The following is a 24,689-nucleotide window of genomic DNA, read 5'->3' on the forward strand; positions in this document are numbered from 1 at the left end:
ATGGTAACTGGGGAACGCCACAGTGTAATTTTATGAACTGCGGACTACGTGCATTTTGTCTGACTCTGAACCTCCTCTCTAGGGCTCGGGGATCGGTTAACTATTATTCAAATAAATTAACATACTAAAATTTGTAAAACAAAGATTATATAAAAGTATTTCGTCTCGATTTGTTTTGGAAAAAGGTAGAGTGATGCAATTATTAATCGTAAGTATTTTTTCCGAAAAACTAAAATTTTCAACATAATCAGAAGAATTTTACTCCAAAAAGTTTTTTGCGATACGTTTTATTCGATTTCGAATTAAAAAATTATGATCCATACATTTCTTGATACAAATGTGGTTTGGGTTTCACTTATCGATAAGTAATTGGACGAGTAACCGCCACTATAATTTTTTTACGATAAACTCTGATCTTTTTTAAATTGTCTGAGCTCATTACTAACGAAAAAAAGCAAAGTTTTAATCATTGACAAATAATTGTACAGTACTAAAAAACCTGATAATGATATGAACTATCAATGTAAACATTGTGATTGGCAATATTTTCAAAAGTATATAATACTTATCTTCGAGAGAAGTGTACCACAAAGCGTGGTAACATAAGAACATTAAAAGCAACGTTACTAAACCGAATCACATACGCGGTAAATAGTACCCTCATCACTACTCTATTAGCACTTGACTATTTCCTAAGGCGTGCACTGTTAAAAAATATTGTCTAAAATTGGATGTAAATGGATCCAAACGGCTGACTCTGAGACAGCACAGTTTTTTATCTATTTTTGGATAACTAGTGTCCAAAAAAGGAGGGTCGAACGATAAGCCAGATTTGAAGCCTCATCCAAAATTGGATCCAGAATCATCTATTAAGGGATCGATTATTACCCAGAAATGGTCAGGATATTATCCACACATCAATCAAACCCACATTGCATGGACAAATTTCTAACCAATATTGGACTAAAATCAAACCCTCATTGGACAATTTCTAACCGATATTGGACTAATATCGAGCCCATATTGGTGTAATATCTAACCGACATTGGACAAATGTCGAACAATATTGGACTCATATGAAGCCAATATAGAGGCTAGATTTTAATTTCACCGAGTGATGATTGTTTTGGAAAAATTCTGTTCTCGACGTATTCATCTGTCTGTGTGTTTGTTGGTCTGTCTGCCTGTTGTTACACCCCAGGGGATCGCGTTCGCAGTTTCTTAATCTGAACAAAAGGGTTCTCAATTTCCGGATCTTATTCACAGCTGACGGATATCTGAAAAACTGTACTGACCACTATTCTATTAACTGTCATCAACAATCTAACTACACCATTTTAAGGTCTTTCAGACACTCGCGAAAGAGGCATACTCTAGGGAAAACGTCTCTTAAAACGATACAACTAGAAGAATAATAAGTAACTTCAGATAAAAATAATTAATAGCATCAGGAGTTCATAATAACCCCCCTTCGGGGTGGAAGTATGAAACTGGCCATAGAGCCAATGGTAAAAATCGTGAACAACAAGATTCTGTCGTTGCGCACAGAAAGGATTAGCCTGTTTATGGACATACAACCTTACAGTATATCGTAGTGGTATCTATACTCCTTGGTTTTCGTTCCGAAACTTACGTTGGCTGGGATCTCCGTCGAAAAGAAAAACGTAGAAACACGTTGCAATTCTTATATTAAAGATACTGGGAATAAATTTGTCCAAACCGTTTTAATTTAACCACGGAATTCTCACTCACACATATCACAACAAAACATCATTGATGATCGTTTAAATGTTTTGTAGAAAACTAGAAACCCCGACTAAAAGCCAAGGCTTAATTTACACCGTTCCGACAGAAACAGACGTGAGCCATTTTCGCTCCCAAAATCACAAGATAAAATAGTGCTAAACCGGAAGTGTGTAAGTTAATGCGCGTGGGTGCTAAAAAATGGGGTAACTATTTTTTGGGAGCTAAGCGGTGTATGAATCCGCTGAGCTTTACGGCGAAACTTTGTTGTTACGGGCTTTTCAACCAGTTTCGTACTTCGGGTTATTATGAACTCCTGATATCATATAATATTAAAAAATTATTTGAGAAAAACCTCTAATAGGAGTAGTAGAAAGGGGTAATTCAGCGTAAATATGGACAAACGTTAGCGATTATATTGGCAAACGAAGTACCATGAGAGGGTCTTGTTTTAATAAAACTACCGAAGTATAACGAAAGTGTCTACAAAAAGAAGTGAGATCCTATGAAAAACATTAACATGTACAAAAATGGGCCAAGCCTCGCTTCGTGCCCTCTCCGCCGTAAAACGTTCTGAGATCCCATGTAGAGCCAAGTCTGCCTTTTTGTTCTTATTCAATCGCCAATTGAACAATTATGTTATAAATTAAGTCCTTTTCCTAATTAATAACCAATATTCTTTGACTCTATCATTATTAGACATCTTTGTTCGTATCAAAAATATCGTGACTTGGCAAGCGCAGGTAATTACCTTATAAACGTGTACATAAGGTTATGCATAACTCGCCTTATAATCTTGTAAATAGGGTTATGCATAACTAACCATAAAATTTGTACATAGGGGTGTGCATGACTCATCTTATAAACTTGTAGATATACCCTCGACCATAAACGACTTAGTGAATATCCCTTCGACTATTTTAAAATCGGCAACGATTTAGTGAATATCCCCTCGACTTCCTTTAAATATTACTTACTTGCGATTGCCAAGTCACGATATTTTTGATACGAACAAAGATGTATAATAATGATAAAGTCAAAGAATATTGGTTATTAATTAGGAAAAGGACTTAATTTATAACATAATTTTTCAATTGGCGATTGAATGAGAACAAAAGGCAGACTTGGCTCTACATGGGATGTCAGAACGTTTTACGGCGGAGAGGGCACGAAGCGAGGCTTGGCCCATTTTTGTACATGTTAATGTTTTTCATTGGATTGGGTTTTATCGAAAAGATTGGAACAATAATTGAGTTTGGCGATCTGATCATAAATAACTGACACGGAGAAAAGCGTATACAAGTTAAATTCTAATAAAAAATATTAGTGACAATATTCTAGATGAAAGTCTACTTCAAAAAAATGATTTGGATATTTTTTACAAAGCTTAAATTACAAAATATTACGCTAAAAGTTAGACTTTAAAGCAAGTGGATTTTATAACATAAAATATTTTTAATTTAACCGAACGTAGAGTACGACCCTTTTTTCTACATAATTTTTTTTCGAAACATTTTGTCGATTGCATACATTTGTCGGTTAAAATCTTACTAAGATTATTCAATCTCTAAAAATATCATCTAAAATCGTTGTATTGTTTAAACGAATAAACTTCTGGATAGTTTTCGATTATTTGTAGTTAATCGTATTTTTCGAAAAAATCGACCAAAAAACCCCGAGCCCTACTCCTCTCTTTTAAATCCGCCTTGCTACCTACTGTATAGACCATTTCGGAAATTAAATACGGTACCATTGCGGTATCCTCCTTGGCGCCAAGAAACCCCGCTAGATTCAGTGCGAGTTGGCTAGCCTCCCGCGAGCAGTGAACTCGGGCTCATTCTGGCGTCTCTTCTTGGCGCGAGGGAAAATACCCCAATGGTCGCCTCTCCCTTGTGGGTTGGTTACTCAGTATTTATATTCCGAAATTTTCTATAGTTTGTAGGTAAAGGGGGTCTGTAAACCAGAAACGTGGTTTTATTTTTGTTTGGGTTCTAAGAATTCCCTCCAGATCCATGAATGTATACCATTTCTCAGTCTTGGCGGATGGTGTTAATTTCGGGAGGGTAATTGAGGTTTTCCTACCCTTTTCTTAGTATCAACTCTGCTTTAAAGTGAAATTCCGGATGGCTAGTGCTTCCCAAACACACCCATAATATCGGCCGGTTCTGACATTTCTACCTTGAATACAAGTTCATTCGTTCATTATTTTAAAAGGAGATAAAATAAATGTTTAGGTGCATTGGAATGTGGTCACCGAAGAAATGGAGATAGAATTCAGTCTCGTCGAGGGGCTACTCACTATTATGGTTACTGCAGTGATTAAACATTATTTAATTGCCACTTGTATCCGGAACAACTCGCCAATTACACATGGCAAAGGTAATTGTAAAGCGATTAACGAGTCATTTCATTTCAGAAAGAAGTTTGTTCGAAACACTTCGCAATTATCACACGATATAAGGAATTAGATCGGGATAACCAAATCATTTCACGTCAGGTGTTACAGGATATAAAGAAGGATCACGTCCCTTTCGTTTGAAGAACGTTCAAACCAATGTACTTTTGCAGTTTTTCCAAGAAATAAATAAAAATGCTCATTATATACTCTTGTTCAACCTCACTTGACAGTATTGTAAAAGTTGAGGAGCATTAGCCAATATATAATGGCAAGTACGGTTTCTCAAGTGCGGATAAACAGGAGTATAGATATTTGTCTCCATAGTTTCATTTTAAGTTAAAAATATCGAATCGAAAAAAAATAGTGAATCTTTATGAAAGACCTTTCTATTCAACGCTACTAGCCTTTAGCACATAGAGAGTGAGAAAATGGATTGAAAGGCGTGTGTATGGCATTGGGAAAAGGGAATAAAGGAATCAACTATAGGTGATTGGTTGTCAAACTATTCAGGTGGTCGAAGCTACCCTGCCCTTATTTGAAAAAAATGGGGGGGGGAGGTACCTCCTTCTTACAGAGAAAAAACTTAATAGTATTGCAATGTTAGGGGGTTTCAGTTTAAACCTTTGCCCTCTTAAAACTCCGAACCCCTTCTTGGTACCGCAGTCCCCAGGATAATCATGGCAGTAAGACTATAGAGTAATGGCACCTCCCTGCCTTTGGCTACGTTACGCTCTATGAGAAATTAACATGGAGTGCCACTACTCTATATAGGGGCAAAAAGAAAACCCAGTCTGGCGCTTTTCGTCCCCCCGTTTAACATTCTTAAGCTATCCCTACCATCAACGGTCACGTGGCGCGGGCATCATCCATGGGGGAAGGGGGGTTTGGCGAACCTAAAGGAAGCGTGGCTTCGTCGTTGGTGCGGTAACGGATGGGGGAAAGGGGGGAGTAGAAAATTCGTTAGAAATAAACTGAGTTGCAAGCTTTTTCGCCTAGGCGGCAGCACATTTTCTCGGCGTTTGGAGCTACACAGGAAAGTTTCACTAAAGGGGCGCCAACCGAGCAGAGTTCCCCTTTAACGTTAACATTCATGTTGGCAAACTAAGAATATTGTTGAGGTGAGACGAGACGATAGTGTTTACACTGCAAACCGGTTGTGAATGTAGGTTTCAGAATATAGGGTAAACAGCTGGAGCGTAGACTTCATTTCCTGTTCTTTTCCCCATTGACTGATTTCCATGTGTCCAAGATTTATCCTTATTGGATGTAAAATGTCGTCTGCTTTACTGTACATTCGCTATGTTTGGAATACTGCTTCAATATTTCGTAAATTTTTACTTCAAAAAAAAGTGAAATAATTGCATATCTAGGTAAATACGTTTGTAGTAGTAGACCTCTTGACACGGAGAGGTAATATTTTGGTTTTCCCAACTTGTTGTACTTTGCTTTAATTCAAGCAAATGTAACGATATTCATTCAAGAAACTGTAAAAATTCAATTTTCAATAAGAAATCGATGTCACAGATTTCGTATCTTGAAGAAAACAAGATGGTCAAAGCCCATATTAAAGCCACATCGTATTCGCTTTTGAGAGGTATTTATTTAATTTGAACATACAAAAAATGGGGAAGTTTCATTTAAAATTAACATTAAAAGTTTTGGATATTCGAAAATAGGAATCCAGCTGTAATACAGCCGATATTACTAGTATAAACAATAATATATTTTTACTGTATAATCATAGCTATCTAATGGACCACATATGAATTTTTGACCAGGGATTAGGTTAGGGAAATCCAGGAGCGGGTAAAGACAGGATTGGGAATTTTGTTTTCTCTCTTCTTGGCATTTATGCCTAGAATTTCTCAGCCAGCAGTAGCCGCCACCGATGAGACTGGTCAAATTTCGAGATGTTGAACTTGTGTTGCTCGATTAGAAAGTTACGGATGTAGTCAGTTCAATATCTTATAGTCTTGGTTTCGTCTAATTTTAGTTTTATTACATGCTACAAGTTTTAACGAGTAATTGAAAACAAAATATCCAAGAAGCACTCAATGTTTAATTGCAAACAAAATATCCAAGAAGCACTCAATGTTTAATTGAAAACAAAATATCCAAGAAGCACTCAATGTTTGTATTAAATTAGAAAATCATTTTCATTGTCATAGGCATGATTGTTAATACTAGAAATGGTAAAAAACTACGACAAAACCCATTTATGACATTCATGTATTCAGGATTCATGTATTCAGGGTGTAATTGTTGTACATTCATGTATAATAGTGTACATTCATGTATAATAGTGTACATTCATGTATAATAGTGTACATTCATGTATTCAGGATTCGTGTATTGGGTGTACCTCATAAGAGCAGTTCCCTGTAGAGCAGTTCTCCAAATAGCAACCGCGATTCCAAAAAACAGCGGTGTTTTTCAAAACTGCTGTTTTAGAAAAAGCGGCTGCTGTTTTAGAAATAGCGGCCGCTATTTTGAGAAATAGCAGTGCTTGTCTTGTGTTTCGAGCATTTCTTAACAATACATTTATATTCGTTGGTTTCAAATACTACCTTTTCCGTGATCATTTAATCAGGAATGTGACCTAATAAAACCTCATGTTATTTTGTAGATAATTGTAAACAGTAATTTTTTGGAAAAGGCATATTATAATTCGAGAAAGGTTATTTTATTTCGGAAGTAGATAATTGTAAACAGTAATTTTTTGGAAAAGGCATATTATAATTCGAGAAAGGTTATTTTATTTCGGAAGTAGATAAATGTAAACAGTAATGTTTTGGAAAAGGCATAATATAATTCGGGAAAGGGTATTTTATTTCGGAAGTAGATAATGGTAAACAGTAATTTTTTGGAAAAGGCGTAACATTGTTACACAATTTCCAAAATATTACTAACCTAGCCTAACCTAACCTGGCCTAATACTATTTAGTTGAAATAATGAACCTAACCAAATTATTAATATCTGACCTAGTTCTTTTTGAGTTCATATAACCCAGCTGGGCCAGCTTACACCATAATAAACAACTACAGTATTTCGCATATCTGATTTTCCGCTCTTTAGAGAACTGCTGTAACGGTACACCGCGTTTACGAAAACCGCTGTATCGGTAATTGCTGTACTGGGTAAACTGCCATTTCGGGAACCGCTATTTAGAGAACTGTTGTTATGAGGACCTCTATTTTGAAATCAGCTCATATGGGAACTGCTCATATGAAGGCTTCCCCGTGTATTCAGGGTGTAATTGGTGTACATTCATGTATTCAAGGTGTAATGTATTAAAAGTGTCAGGGCAACTTACACGGCGACATCTATTTAAACGAAGTTGATCTACAATATTAAAAATAAAACTAAAATGTTTAAATTTTTCTTTTACATAGTTAATTTTATGTTGTTCAATTAAATGCAAATCTAATATTTTTTATTTGAATCATTAAAGTTTTTTTTTATTAAATAACTCTAATGTAGTACGAGGGTGGACGAACACAACCACGGCCACAACAGAAACGGCAACTCCCACTTCCTTCCCCAGTGAAACTAATAGCTCACATCTTACGATGTGGCTAAAAACATGCGATGTAACGTAATTAGTCATAATGTTTCCACAATACCTGACGACTATTTCATTTCTAAGCTTCCGTGGCACAATGGTTAGCGCGTTCGGCTGTTAACCGAAAGGTTGGTGGTTCGCTGCCACCTGGGAGCGGTGTTGTGAGGTCTCAGATGTAACGCAAGATGTCAAAGTTTTCCACAATACCTGACGACCATTTAATTTTTAGGCTTCCGTGGCGCGATGGTTAGCGCGTTCGGCTGTTTACCGATAGGTTGGTGGTTCGAGACCACCTGGGAACGTTGGTGTGAAGTTTTATAAGTAACGTAAAAAGTCAAAGCTTTTCCACAATACTTGACGACCATTTAATTTCTGAGCTTTAATTCCGTGGCTCAATGGTTAGCGCGTTCGGCTGTTAACCGAAAGATTGGTGGTACGAGCCCACCCTGGAGCGGTGCTGTGAGGTCTCAAATGCAACGTTATAAGCCAAACGTTTTCCACAATACCTGACAACCATTTAATTTCTAAGCTTCCGTGGCACAAAGGTTAGCGCGTTCAGCTGTCAACCGAAAGGTTGGTGGTTCGCCGCCAGTCGGGAGCGGTGTTATGAGATCTCACATGTAGCGTAAAAAGTCATAATGTTTCCCAATACCTGACGACCATTTCATTTCTGTGCTTCCGTGGCTCAATGGTTAGGGCGTTCGGCTGCTATCCGAAAGGATGGAGGTACAAGCCCACCCGGGAGCGGTGCTATAAGGTCTCAGGTGTAGCGTAAAATGTATTAATTTTTCCACAATACCTGTAGACCATTTAATTTTTGGGCTTCCGTGGCACAATGGTTAGCGCGTTTAGCTGTTAATCAAAAGGTTGGTGTTTCGAGCCCACCCTGGAGCGGTGTTGTGAGGTCTCAGATGTAACCGTTAAAAATCAAAGTTTTTCCACAATACCTGACGAACATTTAATTTTTTGGGCTTCCGTGGCACAATGGTTAGCGCGTTCGGCTGTTAACCGAAAGGTTGTTAAATATTATAACCAATTTTAACTCGAGCAATTATCCACATAATTGATAAACTTTATTATCATTAATTTTGTGTTTCTTAAGTTTTATTTGTATTTTTTCTTACGTTTTATTTTTTGAGTTTTAGTCCTCAAAGTTGGAAGCTCTCTTAATCCCCCAACCCCTTTGTTGAAATAAATACAGTTGTACGTTGGGTCGGTAAATCTCCCCTCCCCTCTCTCAAGAGTTCAAAAACATCGTACCTTACCAAGGCTTCCAAATGCAGGAGCACCACGAAAACCCGAAAAAACCCATGACGCACTTGTTTTTCCCTCGAAAGAGAGAAAAACTTGAAATCGTTCCTTTGTGTGGTCAGTTTTTGAGTTTATTCCTAACCTGCGGGTGTATAAATTTTTGATCGCGAGTTAACGCGAGACTAAACTCCTTGCTACTGCCCTTTTTGAACTTTTAATTTGTACTAGTAAATCAATATTCAGTCGTTTAAATAAATTTGTTTTGTTTTGTTATTATTTTAATCCGCTGTCGCGTTATTTTGACGCCTCCCAGAACCTACGATTATTTTTTCAGTCGGTAATCGGCCTGTTCAGACTCCAATTCCTCCCGCTCTCCCACATTTGGTGCCGAAACCCGGGAAATCTTTAGATGAACTAATTAATTTCGAACAAAGTTAATTATGGCAAACGTGACACCCGTAGTTAGTAAAAGCGCGAGGCGCGTTACGGTCTAGTACAACAAACGTGATAAGGACTATTGATGAGGAAACAAAGAAAAGAACCCCGGATTTAGCTATGATCGAGGAGAAGCTAATGCAGCTTAAAGAAAAAGGAAGGAAACTACTCCTTATGAACGACCAAATCCAGGATCTAATAGACGACTCGATGATAGAAGCCGAAATTCTCAAGACCGAGGAGTGCCACGAAAAAATTATCTCCTGTAAGTTCAAAGCCAGCAAACTTATTCAACGTGGTGAAGAAAGATCCCACGGCAACGGCAACAACCAAGCTGCCGCCGAAGAAGATCGGTCGTCATCGTGCGGGTCGTCCTGCTAATCCCAAGCTCCTTTGGTGAAATTACCAGTTCTGGAGATCAAAAAGTTCCACGGCGATTCCTCAAAATGGCAAGAATTTTGGAGCCAGTTTGATGCCGCAGTTTACCGAGCAGACCTGGACCCAGCAGTTAAGTTTACCTATTTACGTTCCTATCTTGAAGGCAAAGCCGCTAGGGCGATCAGAGGCTTACAACCAACGGGTTTAAACTATGATTCAGCCGTAAAACTCCTTGAAAAGCAATTTGGTAGAAAAAAAGATATCATAGGCGCCCACATGAAATGTTTAACAAGCATGACTAAAGTTAAAGACTCAAGCGAAATCGCCGCGTTAAGAGTTCTATATGATAATTGCGAAATCCAGATTAGGAGCCTAGAAAATTTAGGAGTATCCACGAGTAGTTACAGCGCGCTACTTACGCCCGTTTTAATGGACTTAATTCCGGAAGATATAGTCATAGCATTTAACCGAAAGTTTGATGATAGCGAAGATTGGGAGTTAGATGACTTATGCGAATTCCTACTGCGTGACGTCTCGAGTAGAGAGAGAGCCGCGGCTCTGACTAGGTCCAGAAAGACAGACAGCGAATCCAAAAGAAGCCAGTCTGACGCTAGAGGTAGCCACTCCCGTCCCGAATCCAAACCGAAAGGCAGTTTCTCTGCTCTGAGCGTTACCTCAAGCCAAAAGTTTTGTCTTTTCGGTGACGTAACTAGTCACTTCACGACCGAATGTACTAAACATAGTCCAGACGATAGACGCGATATAGTGATGAGTAAACGTCGATGTTTTAACTGCCTACGCGAAGGTCATAGAACTAATGATTGCCGCGCTAGAGTAAGACAGTGCAAATGGTGTAAGAGAAAGCATCATTTCACTCTTTGCTATAACAAGGACCAAGATAGAAGTCAAAGCACGGAGCCAAAATCGGTGGACACTCCAGATGAACAACCAAGAGAAAACCCTCCCGCGAATATCGTGTCCGCGATTTCTAACAGCTCGAGCGTCATATTACTCCAGACCGCGCTAGCTACCGTAAAAAGTCCTAACGGTCAAATCTCCAGTCAACTCCGCTGTTTATTAGATAGCGGAAGAAGATTCGCGCCGTCTCCAATTAGAGGTCATCGGAGAAGAACCTCTCCGTATTAATCATTTCGGTAGCGACACTCCCGTTTATTCCAAAAGAAGGAAAGTGCGCGTAGTATTGTGCAATATTCATGATCCTACAATTTCAATTCCTGTTATCGCGTTTGAAACCCCGCAAATATGCGGATCGGTTGTTTCAATACCCAGTGGCGAAATTGTGCAAAAAATGCAAAGTAAAGGTCTAGTTATGGCCGATGAACCGCGTACCGGTCGTCCGTATGATCACGTGTCAATCGAAGTGCTAATCGGGTCGGATTTCTATTGGGAAGTCGCGAGAGACCGACACGAACGTCTCGGGAAATCAATAGCCGCGATCGAGACGATTTTGGGATGGACCATCCAAGGTCCTGCTGAGTTAAGCGTGAGTCGGTCGGTAGTCAGCGTAAATTCCGTGACGGTAATGAGAGTAGCGGCGGAACGCGTCTCGGAGGAAGAACTTGTCTCGCGTCAATTACGCGCCTTTTGGGACCTAGAAATTATGGGAGTCAAACCCGAAGAACTAGAAAAACCCCTCCAGGACGACGTACAAGAATCCTTTAACAAAACCGTCAAATTTGACAGCAATCGCTATGAAATCCAATTACCCTGGAAACCAAACAAGGATACTCTCAGCGATAATTTCGCCGTGGCAAAGAAACGAACAGCCAACCTGCTAAACAAGTTAGCATCTAATCCAGTTTTATTGAGAGAATACGATGATATTCTGAGAAGCCAACTTCAAGAGGGAATAATCGAGGAAGTAGACCCGTTAGTAGGGTTCATATGAGTCTCCCAGGCCAAGCACTGTGGAAGGCAGGGGCGGTGCACGCACCGCGTGCGGTGCAAGCGGTGCGTGCGGTGCAAGCGGTGCGAGGGGTGCGAGCGGTGCGAGGGGGGAGTCGATGGCGCCAGTGGAACTTTCGAGAAGTTTAATTTTATCGCAAACACTAAGATAAGATAAGGGATAAGAAAAATAAAAAGTGTGAATTCAAATCAGTTCAATTCTAGTGTAGTTTAAAACTGGATTTTAACTTGTGGGGGTAAAACCCCGGAAAAGGGCGTCATGGAAAACCCGGGGAAAACCAACGCCATGGGAAAATATTCTGTCCCCAAATGAAACCCGATTGCGACATGTGGCGCCCCAGAAAACCCATTACTCACCCCCAAAAATGCACAGTTAAAGCTACAATGACGTAGAATATAATGGCACTATAAATAGCCAGACTAACCAAAGTAGAAAATCATTCCAACCTCAAAGTTCTAAGAAGGAGACCAACAAGTACCAGAAGACCAGCAAGTTCCAGGAGACCGACAAGTACAATGTAAGTAAAATATTTTAAAGACCGAGAGTAATTGTAAATTTAGTTGTAATTGTAAATTAACAATTTTTAATTGGACAGAATGTCCGCCACAACGTTCCTCCCCATATCGTCGGAAAAAGGCATCGAGGTTACGCCGGATCTCGACGTACGACTGGGGTGCCAAGATAGTTCTACGGGGATCACCCTAGCGTAGTCGGACTTCCACGAACTCTACCAAAGAAAGGCCGAAATATTAGCGTTTTTCGAGGCAAACGACGCACCGGGGACATCGTGGTTTTTCACCGGTTCCGAGACGAAGCGTGTAGAGTTGAGAACGTACCAGGGTCGCAAGATAATGGACATCAGGGTGATGTATCCCGGAACGGGTGTGATGTACGGCACGATGCTACCAACCAAGAAGGGCTTCGCGGTTGGATACTTCGCCACCGAGACGTTGATGTCAACCTATAACGACGTGGTTACGCTCCTCAACGAGGGAAAACGCGTGCGCGAGTTAATTAAAAACTGCATTCTCGAACAATTGCGTATAAATATAAAAAAATTTTGTTACGGGTGTGGTGTCGATCACCCATCCCAGACACAACACAATTGTTTAGATGGTTGGGAGATGCGTGTGGCCATGAACTATGAGACCGCGGTGGATAACTTGGATTACGTTGAAATATATAAAGTATTTCAAAACAAAACCTTTTTGGAAGATGAATTTTGTAAACGTGTGATAACAAAAACTATTTTTAAGAGCAGAGAATATTTATTAATAAAAGCTAATGGTATATGAAAATGTGTGTCATTCGTTAAAATGGACTTCAGCCTACAACACCCTTTTAACGGTCTTATCGCCGGGGCGACTCAGTCGGGGAAATCATTCTTTGTAGCTAATCTCATTAAGCATAGAGATATATGTATTACCCCGCCACCAGATAGAATAATATGGTGTTATACAGAATATCAACCGAAACTTTTTAATTCGGTATTGGATCACACCCCGTCAGTTGAATTTCACGAGGGTATATTAAACGTAAATCTATTAGACCCCAATGTCAAGAACTTTGTCATTCTCGATGACTTGCTTTGTGAAATTTCAAATAACAAGGATGTAACGAATTTGTTCATACGTGGATCCCATCATAAAAATACGTCGGTCTTCATTCTCATGCAAAACTTATATTATCCCGGGAAGGAAATAAGAACATTAAATTTAAACGCCCACTATCTGATAATATTCAAATCTCCGCGAGACAAATCGGCTATATTTCATTTGGCGAAACAGATATGCCCCACAAACAGTAAATACGTCATCGACGCATTCCATCAAGCCATATCTAGAGATTACGGGTATTTATGGGTTGATTTAAAACCAACCACGTCAGATGAACATCGGCTGCGAACGGGTGTTATACCGGGAGAAGAAGCTGCCGTCTTTGTACCAAAATGAAGAGAATTCACACGCACCGAGATTTTTTAAAGTTTTTAACTACGTGCAATCCGAGTCAGAGAAAACACGCAATCAAACACGCCAGTAATGACTCCATCAAAGAGGGGTGTATAAATGTCCTACGTGGGAATGTGAAATTATCAGATGATCAGAAGAAGCGACTGAGGAAATACACGCGAAAGTTAAGGAAGCTGTCTCAACAGAAAACAGTAGCGAAGCGAAAGAAGATTCTCTCTCAAAACGGAGGTTTTCTCCCACTTTTGTTAGCACCACTCTTATCTCTTGCGAGCACGGCGGCGGGTGCTGCCATAAGTAGAGCTATTAATAGAAATGGCTAGGAAGATGATTCTGGTTCCGGAGGAAGTTTATCGTCGATTGAATTCGCAACCCAAAATCGAACTTGACGAACACCTAGATACCAATGCCGTTTTGAATAATAGAAAATTAAATGAATCGCAAAAGATAAATTTGTATAATCATCTATTATCGAGCGCCGTTAACAAAAGAAGGAGGAAGAAAACGGTTAAGGCACCGAAAAAGAAGGACTGGTATCCGGAAATAGCTCTCGCTATTCCAGATACGCACCTCAAAAAGGCAATCGCTTTATACAAATGGATTCATAATAACACCAAGATTGACTGGACCGCTAATGGCGAACTGATATTCAAAGGTCACCCCATCGTCGGATCTAATATCGTGGACATGCTACACGAATCCGTCAGGGCTTTAAGAAATAAACCGAAAGACACTGTCACCGGAATAGACCACTTTTACGAACTGCTTTCGAGTGAAAGTGTACCGAAAACCTTAATTAAAAATGTACAACATTATAACATAGATAGTCTACCGAATAATGACAGCGTAAATAGTTCACCAAGTGTTGTGCATAAACTTGATTTTTTACCTCCATCTCCGGAGTCTACGTTCGGTAATGGAAATTGGATTACTTTGTAATAAAGAATGATATAAACGAATATACCATGTGCACATTCTTTCACAATTCATTCACACATCATCATGGAAGGGTGTAATGATTCAGCGCCCACCGGGGTTTTAACGTCCCTATATTTAAATTCACCCAAAGTTATTACGGCGTTGTTAATATTAGTAATTATTATAATTATTGAACTATTTGACTTCGCGTATTGGTACGCCCAAAACAACACGAACAGTACGAGACATGGATAAACTTGAAGAGATTTACTACAACGAAAGAGACCCGGGGAGTTACGGGGGCGTGCATGGACTATATCGCGCCGCTATCTCAAAGGGAATTAACGTCAACTTGAACGATGTTCGGGAATTTTTAATGCGTCAAGATACGTATACGCTACACAAACCGGCGAGATACAAATTCAAAAGAAACAAGACTATAGTGTATGGTATAGACGAACAGTGGCAAATTGACTTGGCAGACATGCAAAACATCAAACGTCACAACGACGGTTATCGATATTTATTATGCTGTATCGATATATTCAGCAAATTCGCGTTCGCAGTTGCGACCAAGGACAAAAAGGGTTCTACGATGGTAGCCGCATTTAGATCTATTTTAGAATCGGGCAGAAAACCCAAGATTGTGCAATCCGACCACGGCAAGGAATTTCTTTGCAAAGAACTACAAGAAGAATTTAAACGTAAAAGCATTAGGTTTTTCGCCACTCACTCGGAAGTTAAATCTAGCGTCGTCGAACGATTTAATCGAACTTTGAAAGCGCGCATGTACCGATATTTCACGCAAAACGATACGTATAGATACATCGACGTATTACCGGATTTATTGGAATCGTATAACAACAACTATCATAGATCTATTAAATGCAAACCGGTTGAAGTCACGAGTGAAAATTCCAAAAAGGTTTGGGATAACCTATACGGGCGTGTTGATTTTTCTCCCCCAGCTTCCTACCCCTTTGAGGTGGGCGACCTAGTTAGAATAAGCAAAAATAAAAGGACATTTGAAAAGGGGTATTTAGCCAATTACACGGAGGAATTGTTCAAAGTAACGGAACTAATAGCGAGGGATCCTCCAGTATATAAGCTCGCGGATCTAAACTCCGAACTCATTTCCGGTGTTTTCTACAAAGAGGAAATACAGAAAATTGGCAAGGATCTCGAAAACTGTAAATTTAAAATCGAAAGGGTTTTACGAAAAAGAACTAAACCCGACGGTACCAAAGAACTGCTAGTTCGTTGGCGTGGATACAGTTCAGAATTTGATTCTTGGGTGCAGGAAATCGAAACAAGATGAGTTTCTACATCACACTACCTTCCGACTCATCGACGCAATATTTCAAGAACAACACCATAAGTAGGTTCCGGACATATCTACCGGAACCCATTAAACTCGACGGATCCTTGTACGAAGTTGGACTGGCCGAAATCAGCTACCCGAGAACTTGGAATAACGTGAAACAAGAATGCGCGTTCATAATTCAGGATACAACTTACGATGGCGATGTCGGAACAAACCTCAGGAACCAAGAAGGGGAGTATAAGAGTGTCGCAGTAGACGCTTATCGAGAGACGCGTGACATAACCATATTTATCCCTCCTGGGTATTACGGTTCGGCGGAAGAATTATTGGAAATAATGTCAACCGACGATGATGGTCAAAAAATAAACTCTAGGGTTGAGTTTCATTACAACAAACCAAACCGACGAGTTGTAGTCGAATTAAAGGGAGCAAACCGAGTTCGTATCCCCCACGAAGTCGCCATTATATTAGGTTTCACTAGAAACCCCGGCGAAGACGTCACCGTGGATAAGTCTATGACCGCGCCATTCAGCTGCGACATGGATGCTGGGTTACACTCTATATTCGTATACTCCGATATAATTCAATGTCGATCGGTCGGAGACTCTGATGTTCCTCTTTTACGAATTATAAGTATAAATGGAAAGGATGGAGACACGGTCGAGAAGGAGTTTTCCAGACCGCATTATATGCCTATAGCGAACAACCAATTTCAAACCATCGAAATAAATATTATGAGCGAGATGGGCGTACCGGTACATTTCGAACGAGGGAAAGTTCACGTCACTCTTCACTTTAGACCCAGGAGACCCTGGACTCTGTTATAAAAGCGTCATGAACATTATTAAACCCCTCACTTTCCACACGTTTGTCGGGGTTGCAACATGTCGCCGTATAACTCGGGACACCTCTCCGTAGGAGATTATCAAAACTATTATCTGAATCAAATTGGACATGGGTCACTTCCCGTATACCGCGGTGTGGCCGTTCAAAGAGGTTACGGTCTCGGAAATATATTAGCCTCGGCATTTCGATCCGCCATGCCCATTCTAAAAAGGGGTGCGAAATTTCTCGGACGAAAAGCTTTAAATACGGGTGCAAAAATTGCGACAGACCTCACGGAGGGTGTATCGTTTAAAGAGGCGTTAAAAACAAGAGGAAGCGAAGCGGGCAAGGAAACGTTGAGAAAGGCGGCCGAAACAGTAACGGGATTAACCGGAAACGGTCGTAAAAGGAAGAGTACGACTTCGCGTATCGTCAGTTCAGTTCGAACCAGGAAGAAGAGAAGGTCGTACCCGTTGCAGCCCGATATATTTTCATAATGTCTCTGGCGCATCCAAGCTCTCAAAGCAGCATCAGCTCGGAATTGGATTTATTCCACGTACCGTACACCCAAACCGGAATATTAGGGAGTCAGTGGGTAGAGTATAACTCAACGTCCAACGTTAATGAAAATCAGGCAATCATATTCTCCATTACTGGAAACTCGGAAACATACATCGATTTGAAGAACACTCTCATTCAAGTACAAGTCAAAGTGGTAAAACCCGACGGAACGCTACCCAAGGCCGAAGTTCGCGATGCGTCAAATACCGTAGTAACGGCCGCTGATAAAATTGGACCGGAAAATCTATTTCTAAGTAGCCTTTTTAGCGAAGTCCACGCGTCGTTGGGTGATAGATCGGTTACATCGTGCCCTCAACAATACCCATTCAAGAGTATGATTCAAACGCAGTTGACTTTCGGAGGACCCGCCAAAGAGAGTTTTTTGACGGGGGCGCTCTTCTACAAGGATTCGTCGGGAAAATTCGACGATTATTTTGAAAATGAAGGGTTCGAGAAGCGTGCAAAATTTGCCCAAGAAGGTGTTATCGATTTAATCGGCATAGTACATGTGGATATTTGTCAACAAAACCGCTTTATACCAAACTTGATCGACCTTAATTTCAAGTTTATCAAAAGTCCCAACGAATTCTGTTTACACACGGATGGAACAAAGTGTAAGGTTGTATTCTCGCACGCGTCAATGTTCGTCAGAAGAGTCAGATTAACACCCGAGATTATGATATCCCACGCCAAAACCCTGGAAATGGCCACGATGAAATACCCAATTACTCGTACCGAGTGTAATTCATTTTCAATATCTCAAGGAAATAAAATAGCCGTGAAAGACAATTTATTTAGCGGACAATTACCGAATAAAGTAGTGATTGGCTTTGTCGATCAAAACGCGTTTTTGGGTGATTACAAAATGTCGCCTTTCAATTTTAAAAACTATGCGGTATCTCAAATCGCTTTGTACGTTGACGGGGTTAGCGTACCGCATAAACCGCTGAACCCAAACTTCAAGGATAACCTATACATGCGATCGTATACTAATCTATTCCTCCAAACTGGACAATGGAATATCGACGAGGGAAACTTTATCGGGCGAGATGAATTCGCCAATGGAAACGCTCTATTCGTCTTCGACCTAACTCCCGATCTCAACGGTAGTTCCGGTGAAAGTTTCAACCTTATAAAGAATGGGAGTGTGCGATTGGAATTAATTTTCGGGGAATCACTGCCGTCTACGGTTAGCGTGATTTACTATTCAGAGTTTCAATCCCTGATTGAAATTGATAAAAACAGAGCCGTTTTATTCGACCAAAGTTCGTAAGAACCGCGCCAGGGGGGCCAGCCCGCGCTCGCGAGTCGAGTACATATTTGAAATCGCGCGCGCGAGTCACGTACATTTGAATACGCGCGCGTCGCGAAACGCGTTCAAAATGGACACTCAACAACTTGAACGAATATTAAGACGTGATCGCTACACCAAGAATCTGTTTAGAGGGATATTCCCAGCGGATAAACTCCCAAAGACCGTTACAACGTTTCCCTCATTATTCATCGTGAATACCGATACGTCGAGAGGTCGCGGAGAACATTGGACAACGATCTACATTTCGAGGAAAAAGAACACTGAATTTTTTGAAAGTTACGGCAACCCACCTGATGTGTTTAAATTTAACGATTTCGTGGAACGAAACAGCCTAACTGTGACGTACAATTCGCGTCAATTACAAGGAGAATCTAGTATAACATGCGGTGGATATTGCGTCTATTTATCCCTCTATCGATGTCGAGGAATTAAAATGTATAAAATAATAGAGAGATTCTCTACAAACAAAAATGTAAACGATCGTATGATTGTGGAATATATGTATAAGAATTACTCAATAAATTTGTCTTAAAATTTTTTATTTTGTATCTTTATGACCATGGGCGAGTGTAGAAACACCGTCATCTAAAATGAACCTCTTGTCGTCGCAAGGGTTAAGACATAGTTTATTCTGTCTCACCGTTGTTAAAACATGTTTTTTGCTCACGATTCGAGTCATTTCAGCTACAGTCAACTCGCGATTAAACAAGCAGTCGCGGTACTGCTCGTGTCGAACATTCTTCTTGACCACACGCTTGCATACACCTTTACAAGTCTTCTTCTCGCCCTTTGCAGATAATATCCTATACATTTTGGGTCTTAGACCACAAAACTGTTCGATCGGTGTACCATCTAGCTCATCTTTGAATTTTCCGAGTTTTTTCTTGTTCGCTTCACTAAAAAGCGGGTGATCGCGAGGGTAACCAGAAAAATCGTACATGTCCGCTTGGGCGGCGAAATCGGCGTATAGGTCGGGGGTTTCGATGCAGTACGTGAGACTGTCTGTAATTATAAGATGGATTAGTTTAAAATCGGGTTAACACCTTAAAAACCTCGTACCTGTATCTGTGAAAAGTAATTTCGCCCTCTCCCCATATCGTCTCTGGATTACATCGTAATGAAATTGGTACATCAGAAGTTTTGATAAGTCCAGAATAACGAACCCCGTGTAGATGGGGCGGTTTAGGACCAACTTCTTTTTTGTCATGTGAATACCGACCAATTGATTGTGAAAGATGGTAAACTTCTCAAAGGCGGGAGAACTGGCCTTTTTAACCGCCTTCTCTGGTGTTGTAACTAGTTTGAAATCCTGACGATTTCTCAAGTTTTCCATAGTTTTACCTGAAAAATCATTTTAATTTTTATTTATTTTTTTAATTTTGTAAATTAAGTTAATTACGTACCAAAGACGGCATTGTTCATTAATTTATATAGATCTTTTTCGAAATCGTCTGTTGCTAGTTTTCTTTTCTCCGTATTGAAGTTAATATATTCCTTCAACCAGGCACCCTGTTCGAACTTCAAAATCCGATGAATCTTGGTGATCTTTAACCCCTTTGATACGTAATACTTCAAGTTACGGTAGTGAACTACGTATCGTTCCTTATTGAAAAGGTTGGGGACTAATTTCGGTAGCGATTCCTTGATTTTTATGTTGAGCGAGGTCATCTGGTCCTTTGAATATTCTGAGAGCATCTCGGGTTTGATTGTCATTGATTCTGGTGCCAATGGGTAAGAGTTATGATCGTTGTGCAAGTCCTCCGGGTATTCGAGGTCCACCTCAACTATGAAACCTTCTGGTGAGATGTCTGAACAACGTAGAATTTCGGTTTCAGAGTTCGGGGTTGGTTCAATCCATCGGAAGTTCTTCACCGGTAGGGCGTCGCACATGACAGTACCGTACAAGTTGTTACAATCTATGAATGCTAGTTATTAGTTTGTTTCGCTGATTTTAATCTAAAATTTCTTACCAAGGTAGCAGATGTAACTACTAGGCTTCGATTCGTCATGTGATTCTAGATATTTGTTGTTGGCTGCGGCAAAACGATGACTTATCATCGAGACGACTCCCCTAATCCCCTTTTCGATGAATAGGTGCATATCCTCATCCAAAAGAAGGTCTAAGCGTACCTTCGTTTTACAAAGGGCGGCGCTCCATGCAAAACCTGGTAGGGTATAAGCATGGGCCGGATCGAGTTGATAGGATGTCATACACATTTTGCGGAAATTGTGGAACACATCGGCTAGAAGGAGTGTGTCGGACAACACGTACAGATCGTGATACCCTCCCAGATTTTGTATGTTAAAAGATTGCCACACGTTTTGAGCGTGGGCGTAATCTTCCTGGGCCAAGGGTTCGTCAGTGAGGTCGTTATGGAAGCACTCAATTGATGGTAGTTGCCTCTCGTCGAAGCGCTTCTCCGAATCCATGTAGGTGTACGGGTAAACACCCTTCCTAAGAAGTAACTTGACCTCGTCTGGGTTGAATACAGAGTTCAACAATGGGAATTTCGCCGGTCCGCCCTTCGCCACATTCGAAACAAGTGTCTCGAGTGACGCTGGTAAGAACCGAATACTATCCACAAAACGTAAATTCCCTAGTGTGAATGAAATGTACGTTTCACTGTTGGACGCGATACAGTCAATCTTCTTGTTTCTTATCAGGGCGATTTGCTGCATGATAAGGTGGGCGTCGTATCTGTTGGCGTTATGTAATTAGCATACAGTTATAATTATCGATTATGGTTAATTACCTGCTCAAGTTATGCATCACGACTGGGATGAATTTAGGTGCTTTTAACTTCAGATTACAACTCTGGCATGCGCACCCCCTATACACTCCGGTGTAGTGGTCGTGGTCACGTGTTTTGACCATCTTTCCAACGAATGGTTCCTCGCAAACGTAGCAGCGCGTTGAAGTTTGGAATGCGATTTCTTCATCCGCAGAAAGTTGCATAGGAATATTTTCCTTCAACATTTCGGCGATATCATCGGCGTCACCCAAAAGCATTTTCAGAAATTTCAAAGCTCCATCTCCCCCTCTGTACGTCTCATGCTTGACGAGATTTCCTGCGAATAATCAAATATGTTAGATAATAGGACACGTGATTCACGGTTTTGAACTCACCAGTTGGACCGACAATAGCGTATGAAAACCCACACGCTACGTGTAGCGCTAATGTCGTAGTTGACGACAGTGACGAGTCTGGCAGACACGTTGAGACTTTTGGTAGAAGAGATTCGAAATCAGCAACGATGATATATGGAACCTGTTTATGTAACAAATATTATGATATATCCCACGTTAAAATAAAACGTTTCTCGTATATTACCATTTGATTCCATCCAAAGTTTTCGAATTTTAAAACTGGTTTATCGTGAGGCATGATAACGCGTTGTGGATCATGCACATTACACTCTCGCACATGGTTATTGTGTACTTCTTCCATGCTGCTTCTCTTCAAGCAATACCGACAATAATAGGCTGTTCCTTTGTGTTTCGTGAAGTCGCTTAGAAGGCGACTTAGGTGTCGGATCAATACAAAATGTTTTGATTCACCATTTGAAACCAAAAGCAAATCAATTTGTCGTGCTTCGGGGACTTTCTTCTCACTCACATACCGGGGAAAGTAACCCTTTTCATAAGCGAAAATATTGATGGAGAGGTTATTCTTTTCCTCGAAGGTCTTAAGTTTATATGAGTCCAACTCGAAGGGGAATGTAATGCCGGACACGTTCAGCTCGTCCTCATATGGTCTATAATGGGTGATTCGACTAGGATGGTTGGTCGCGGGATGTAACTTGGCCAAAATTGACCACAAGAAACACTTGTTCTCGAGTGGGTCCTCCGGGTCCACGTTCACTGTCGCTTTTTTGTTTTCAATTACGGGTGGTAATTGAAAATAGGTTCCACCAACAAGGGGTAGATATTGGATGATGTTGATTTGGACGTATAGAATACGGTCCAAAACCCAGCCACTTCCCATCGATTCGAAATTGTTCATACTTTCAGCTATTTTCTCCCGACTTAAGTCTAGCTGTCGGGGAATAACCTCTGGTGTTAGCGTTGCGTGTGTGAACCCGCGGAAGTATGGACTAGTTTCGACGTCTGTACCCGTATTCCCGAGTTCCCGCGTGTATCGCGCTCGCACCACCATGTACCATTTTATTCCTCTTTTTTCCGAGAGTTTGTTTCTGAGATATGTTTCCAGTTTATCACGGTGTTCATTTAAGAACAATACGGGATCTGTAACCCCTTCCGGCGCGGTAAGTCGAGCTGAAAAAATCGCGTCCTCGAGCGCGTTAATTTCCTCGATTTCTGGTTCAGGTGGGTTAACCGCGTTTTGTTGAACCTCCCAATTGTCCATGAATTCATTTATTCCCACGTCATCTTGAGACGAGAGTTCATCCTCCCATTTCTCCATAAAGGTGTTAAGTCCTTCGTCATCTTGTGAGAGAAGGTTATCCGGATCTAAACATACATTTAATGTAAGTTTTTCAACTGGAGAGGGTAGGGTTTCCGAATCAAGTTGTATTTTTTCATCTAAATTAAATATAAACTTACCATTTTCCACTCGACGCTTTTTCGGTATTCCCACCAACGTGGGCGAAGCGGCCCTCTTTACGGGAGAATTTGGCGGGGTAATACGGTGTGACGGTCCGGGTTGTGGTGACGCTCCCCGCGGAGGGTTTAAGTTTACCCCGGGCTCGTCGTGGTTAAATTTCCGTTGGTGTCGAATCAAAATATCCCGACGCGTAAATACTTTACCGCAGAAGTTACAATTAAATTTTACATTACCGTGTACACTGCGCGTGTGTCGATCTAGGCTCCGTTTACAGCTGAAGGTAGTTGTACATTTCTCGCAGAGGAACATCTTGAGGAGTGATCTATTCACTCGTGTAACCCCGTTTTATTCTAGTTGGCTTATCTTTGTATGATTTCCCCGGGTTTCGTTGACTTGGCGCCGAGTTTGTGGTATTTTCCCACCAGCTCCGCGCGTAGATTGTATTTCCCACTACACGTCAAACCCCACGTGACTTTTTAAACTTTATAAGTATGTGTACGCTCCATCCCCGAATGTGTCTAATCAAAATACCAATATTATATCAAATCTTAGAATTCTTTTTATTTCAAACAACAATAAGTGAATTTTTATTTATTTTCAATCTATTTGTGAATATACATCATCTTGGTGTTTATACAACCATTCGGAATAAAGTATACATTTAGATAGGGCACATACATATTTCCCATTTTTAAAAATTGTCTTATGACCCACCAAACACGTGATCATGGGTCCATCCTCGTCAATATCTGATGCTTTGGGACACCCCACGCCATTTAAGTCAATAACGTCCCGGTGAATTATATTTAAGAGAAAAAAACACTTTTCTTCGCCTTTACAAAACACCCTTTCGTATCCTTGGACGACTTGAGAAAAACACACCTCCAGTTTGTTGTATGACGTAACTCCATGACTCCAGGGGAGACCGTGTAAATTGTGGCAAATCCACCGGTTTTGTTGTTTGGCCTCCTGCGAGAGTTCCTGATCCGAGTACGGTGGTTCAAAGGACCATGATGCTACCCTCGGCGTTAATTCGACCGTTGTTGCAGCCGCTTCCTTTACAATTTTTTCCCGTCCACCAACCGTTGATCGACCTTCCAAGAATTCAAAGTCAACGACGATTGAGTTTTTAAACCTAGGATGAGTATGGGTTATTACTATTCCGGGGTGATGAAATGTAATTGCGTGGTTAAGTACTTACATGGTACTTGTTGGTCTCCTTCTTCGTCCTTTCTACGAACTTTGAGGCTGGAATGATTTTCTACTTTGCCTGGTCTGGCTATTTATAGTGCCATTACATTCTACGTCATTAAGCTTTAACTTGGGGGTGAGTAATGGGTTTTCTGGGGCGTCACATGTTACAACCTGGGTAGAGAATATTTTCACGTGGCACCCTTTCCGGGGTATTACCCACCACAATAGGTTTCACACATTGGGATTTCCCTCATTCATTCGCCATTTTATTAATACGGGGGAAATTAATGGCTCGAATTTTAATCTAATTAACATATTGAAGTGT

The 24,689-nt window shown here is 40.6% G+C and overlaps 3 protein-coding genes and 1 non-coding gene across 4 annotated transcripts; 3 read left to right on the forward strand and 1 right to left on the reverse strand.

Moving 5' to 3' along the window:
- On the forward strand, positions 1-11,677 carry LOC149687020 (uncharacterized). The gene is made up of 6 exons (XM_089870442.1): positions 1-24; positions 3,978-4,122; positions 8,947-9,072; positions 9,509-9,754; positions 9,800-10,800; positions 10,850-11,677. Exons 1-6 carry the CDS (start codon positions 1-3, stop codon positions 11,675-11,677), a joined length of 2,370 nt encoding a protein of 789 aa, XP_089726568.1.
- TRNAS-GCU (transfer RNA serine (anticodon GCU)) lies at positions 8,379-8,451 on the forward strand. The gene has a single exon. It is a non-coding gene; the product is annotated as a tRNA-Ser (tRNA).
- A 5,548-nt stretch (positions 11,678-17,225) lies between the features above and the next one.
- Positions 17,226-18,563, forward strand: LOC149687022 (uncharacterized protein F54H12.2-like). The gene has a single exon (XM_089870443.1). It carries the CDS (start codon positions 17,226-17,228, stop codon positions 18,561-18,563), a length of 1,338 nt encoding a protein of 445 aa, XP_089726569.1.
- Positions 18,564-19,127: 564 nt separating this feature from the next.
- LOC149687023 (uncharacterized) lies at positions 19,128-23,997 on the reverse strand. Its single transcript, XM_089869534.1, has 8 exons — positions 23,170-23,997; positions 21,938-23,076; positions 21,733-21,874; positions 21,359-21,674; positions 20,576-21,303; positions 20,009-20,521; positions 19,665-19,946; positions 19,128-19,607 (listed from the first exon to the last, which is right to left on the reverse strand). Exons 1-8 carry the CDS (start codon positions 23,477-23,479, stop codon positions 19,144-19,146), a joined length of 3,894 nt encoding a protein of 1,297 aa, XP_089725660.1. The 5' UTR covers positions 23,480-23,997; the 3' UTR covers positions 19,128-19,143.
- Between the last annotated feature and the right edge of the window lie 692 nt (positions 23,998-24,689).

Source organism: Phalangium opilio, unplaced genomic scaffold, assembly GCF_054372755.1.
Source record: "Phalangium opilio isolate 3A_F unplaced genomic scaffold, DU_Popi_V2 ptg000031l_1, whole genome shotgun sequence".
NCBI lineage: Eukaryota > Metazoa > Arthropoda > Arachnida > Opiliones > Phalangiidae > Phalangium > Phalangium opilio.

Excerpts from the sequence above, each read along its gene's own strand:
- LOC149687020 (XM_089870442.1), top strand. The coding sequence starts at position 1 with ATGGTAACTGGGGAACGCCACAGT. Across the intron at positions 4,123-8,946 it reads GCCAATTACACATGGCAAAG|AGTTCAAAAACATCGTACCT; the intron begins GTAATTGTAAAG and ends CCCTCTCTCAAG. Across the intron at positions 9,755-9,799 it reads AGAAGATCGGTCGTCATCGT|TTCTGGAGATCAAAAAGTTC; the intron begins GCGGGTCGTCCT and ends TGAAATTACCAG.
- LOC149687022 (XM_089870443.1), top strand. The coding sequence starts at position 17,226 with ATGTCTCTGGCGCATCCAAGCTCTCAAAGCAGCATCAGCTCGGAATTG.
- LOC149687023 (XM_089869534.1), bottom strand. The coding sequence starts at position 23,479 with ATGTTCCTCTGCGAGAAATGTACAACTACCTTCAGCTGTAAACGGAGC. Across the intron at positions 21,304-21,358 it reads GTGATGCATAACTTGAGCAG|ATACGACGCCCACCTTATCA; the intron begins GTAATTAACCAT and ends TAACGCCAACAG. Across the intron at positions 19,608-19,664 it reads ATTACTTTTCACAGATACAG|ACAGTCTCACGTACTGCATC; the intron begins GTACGAGGTTTT and ends TTATAATTACAG.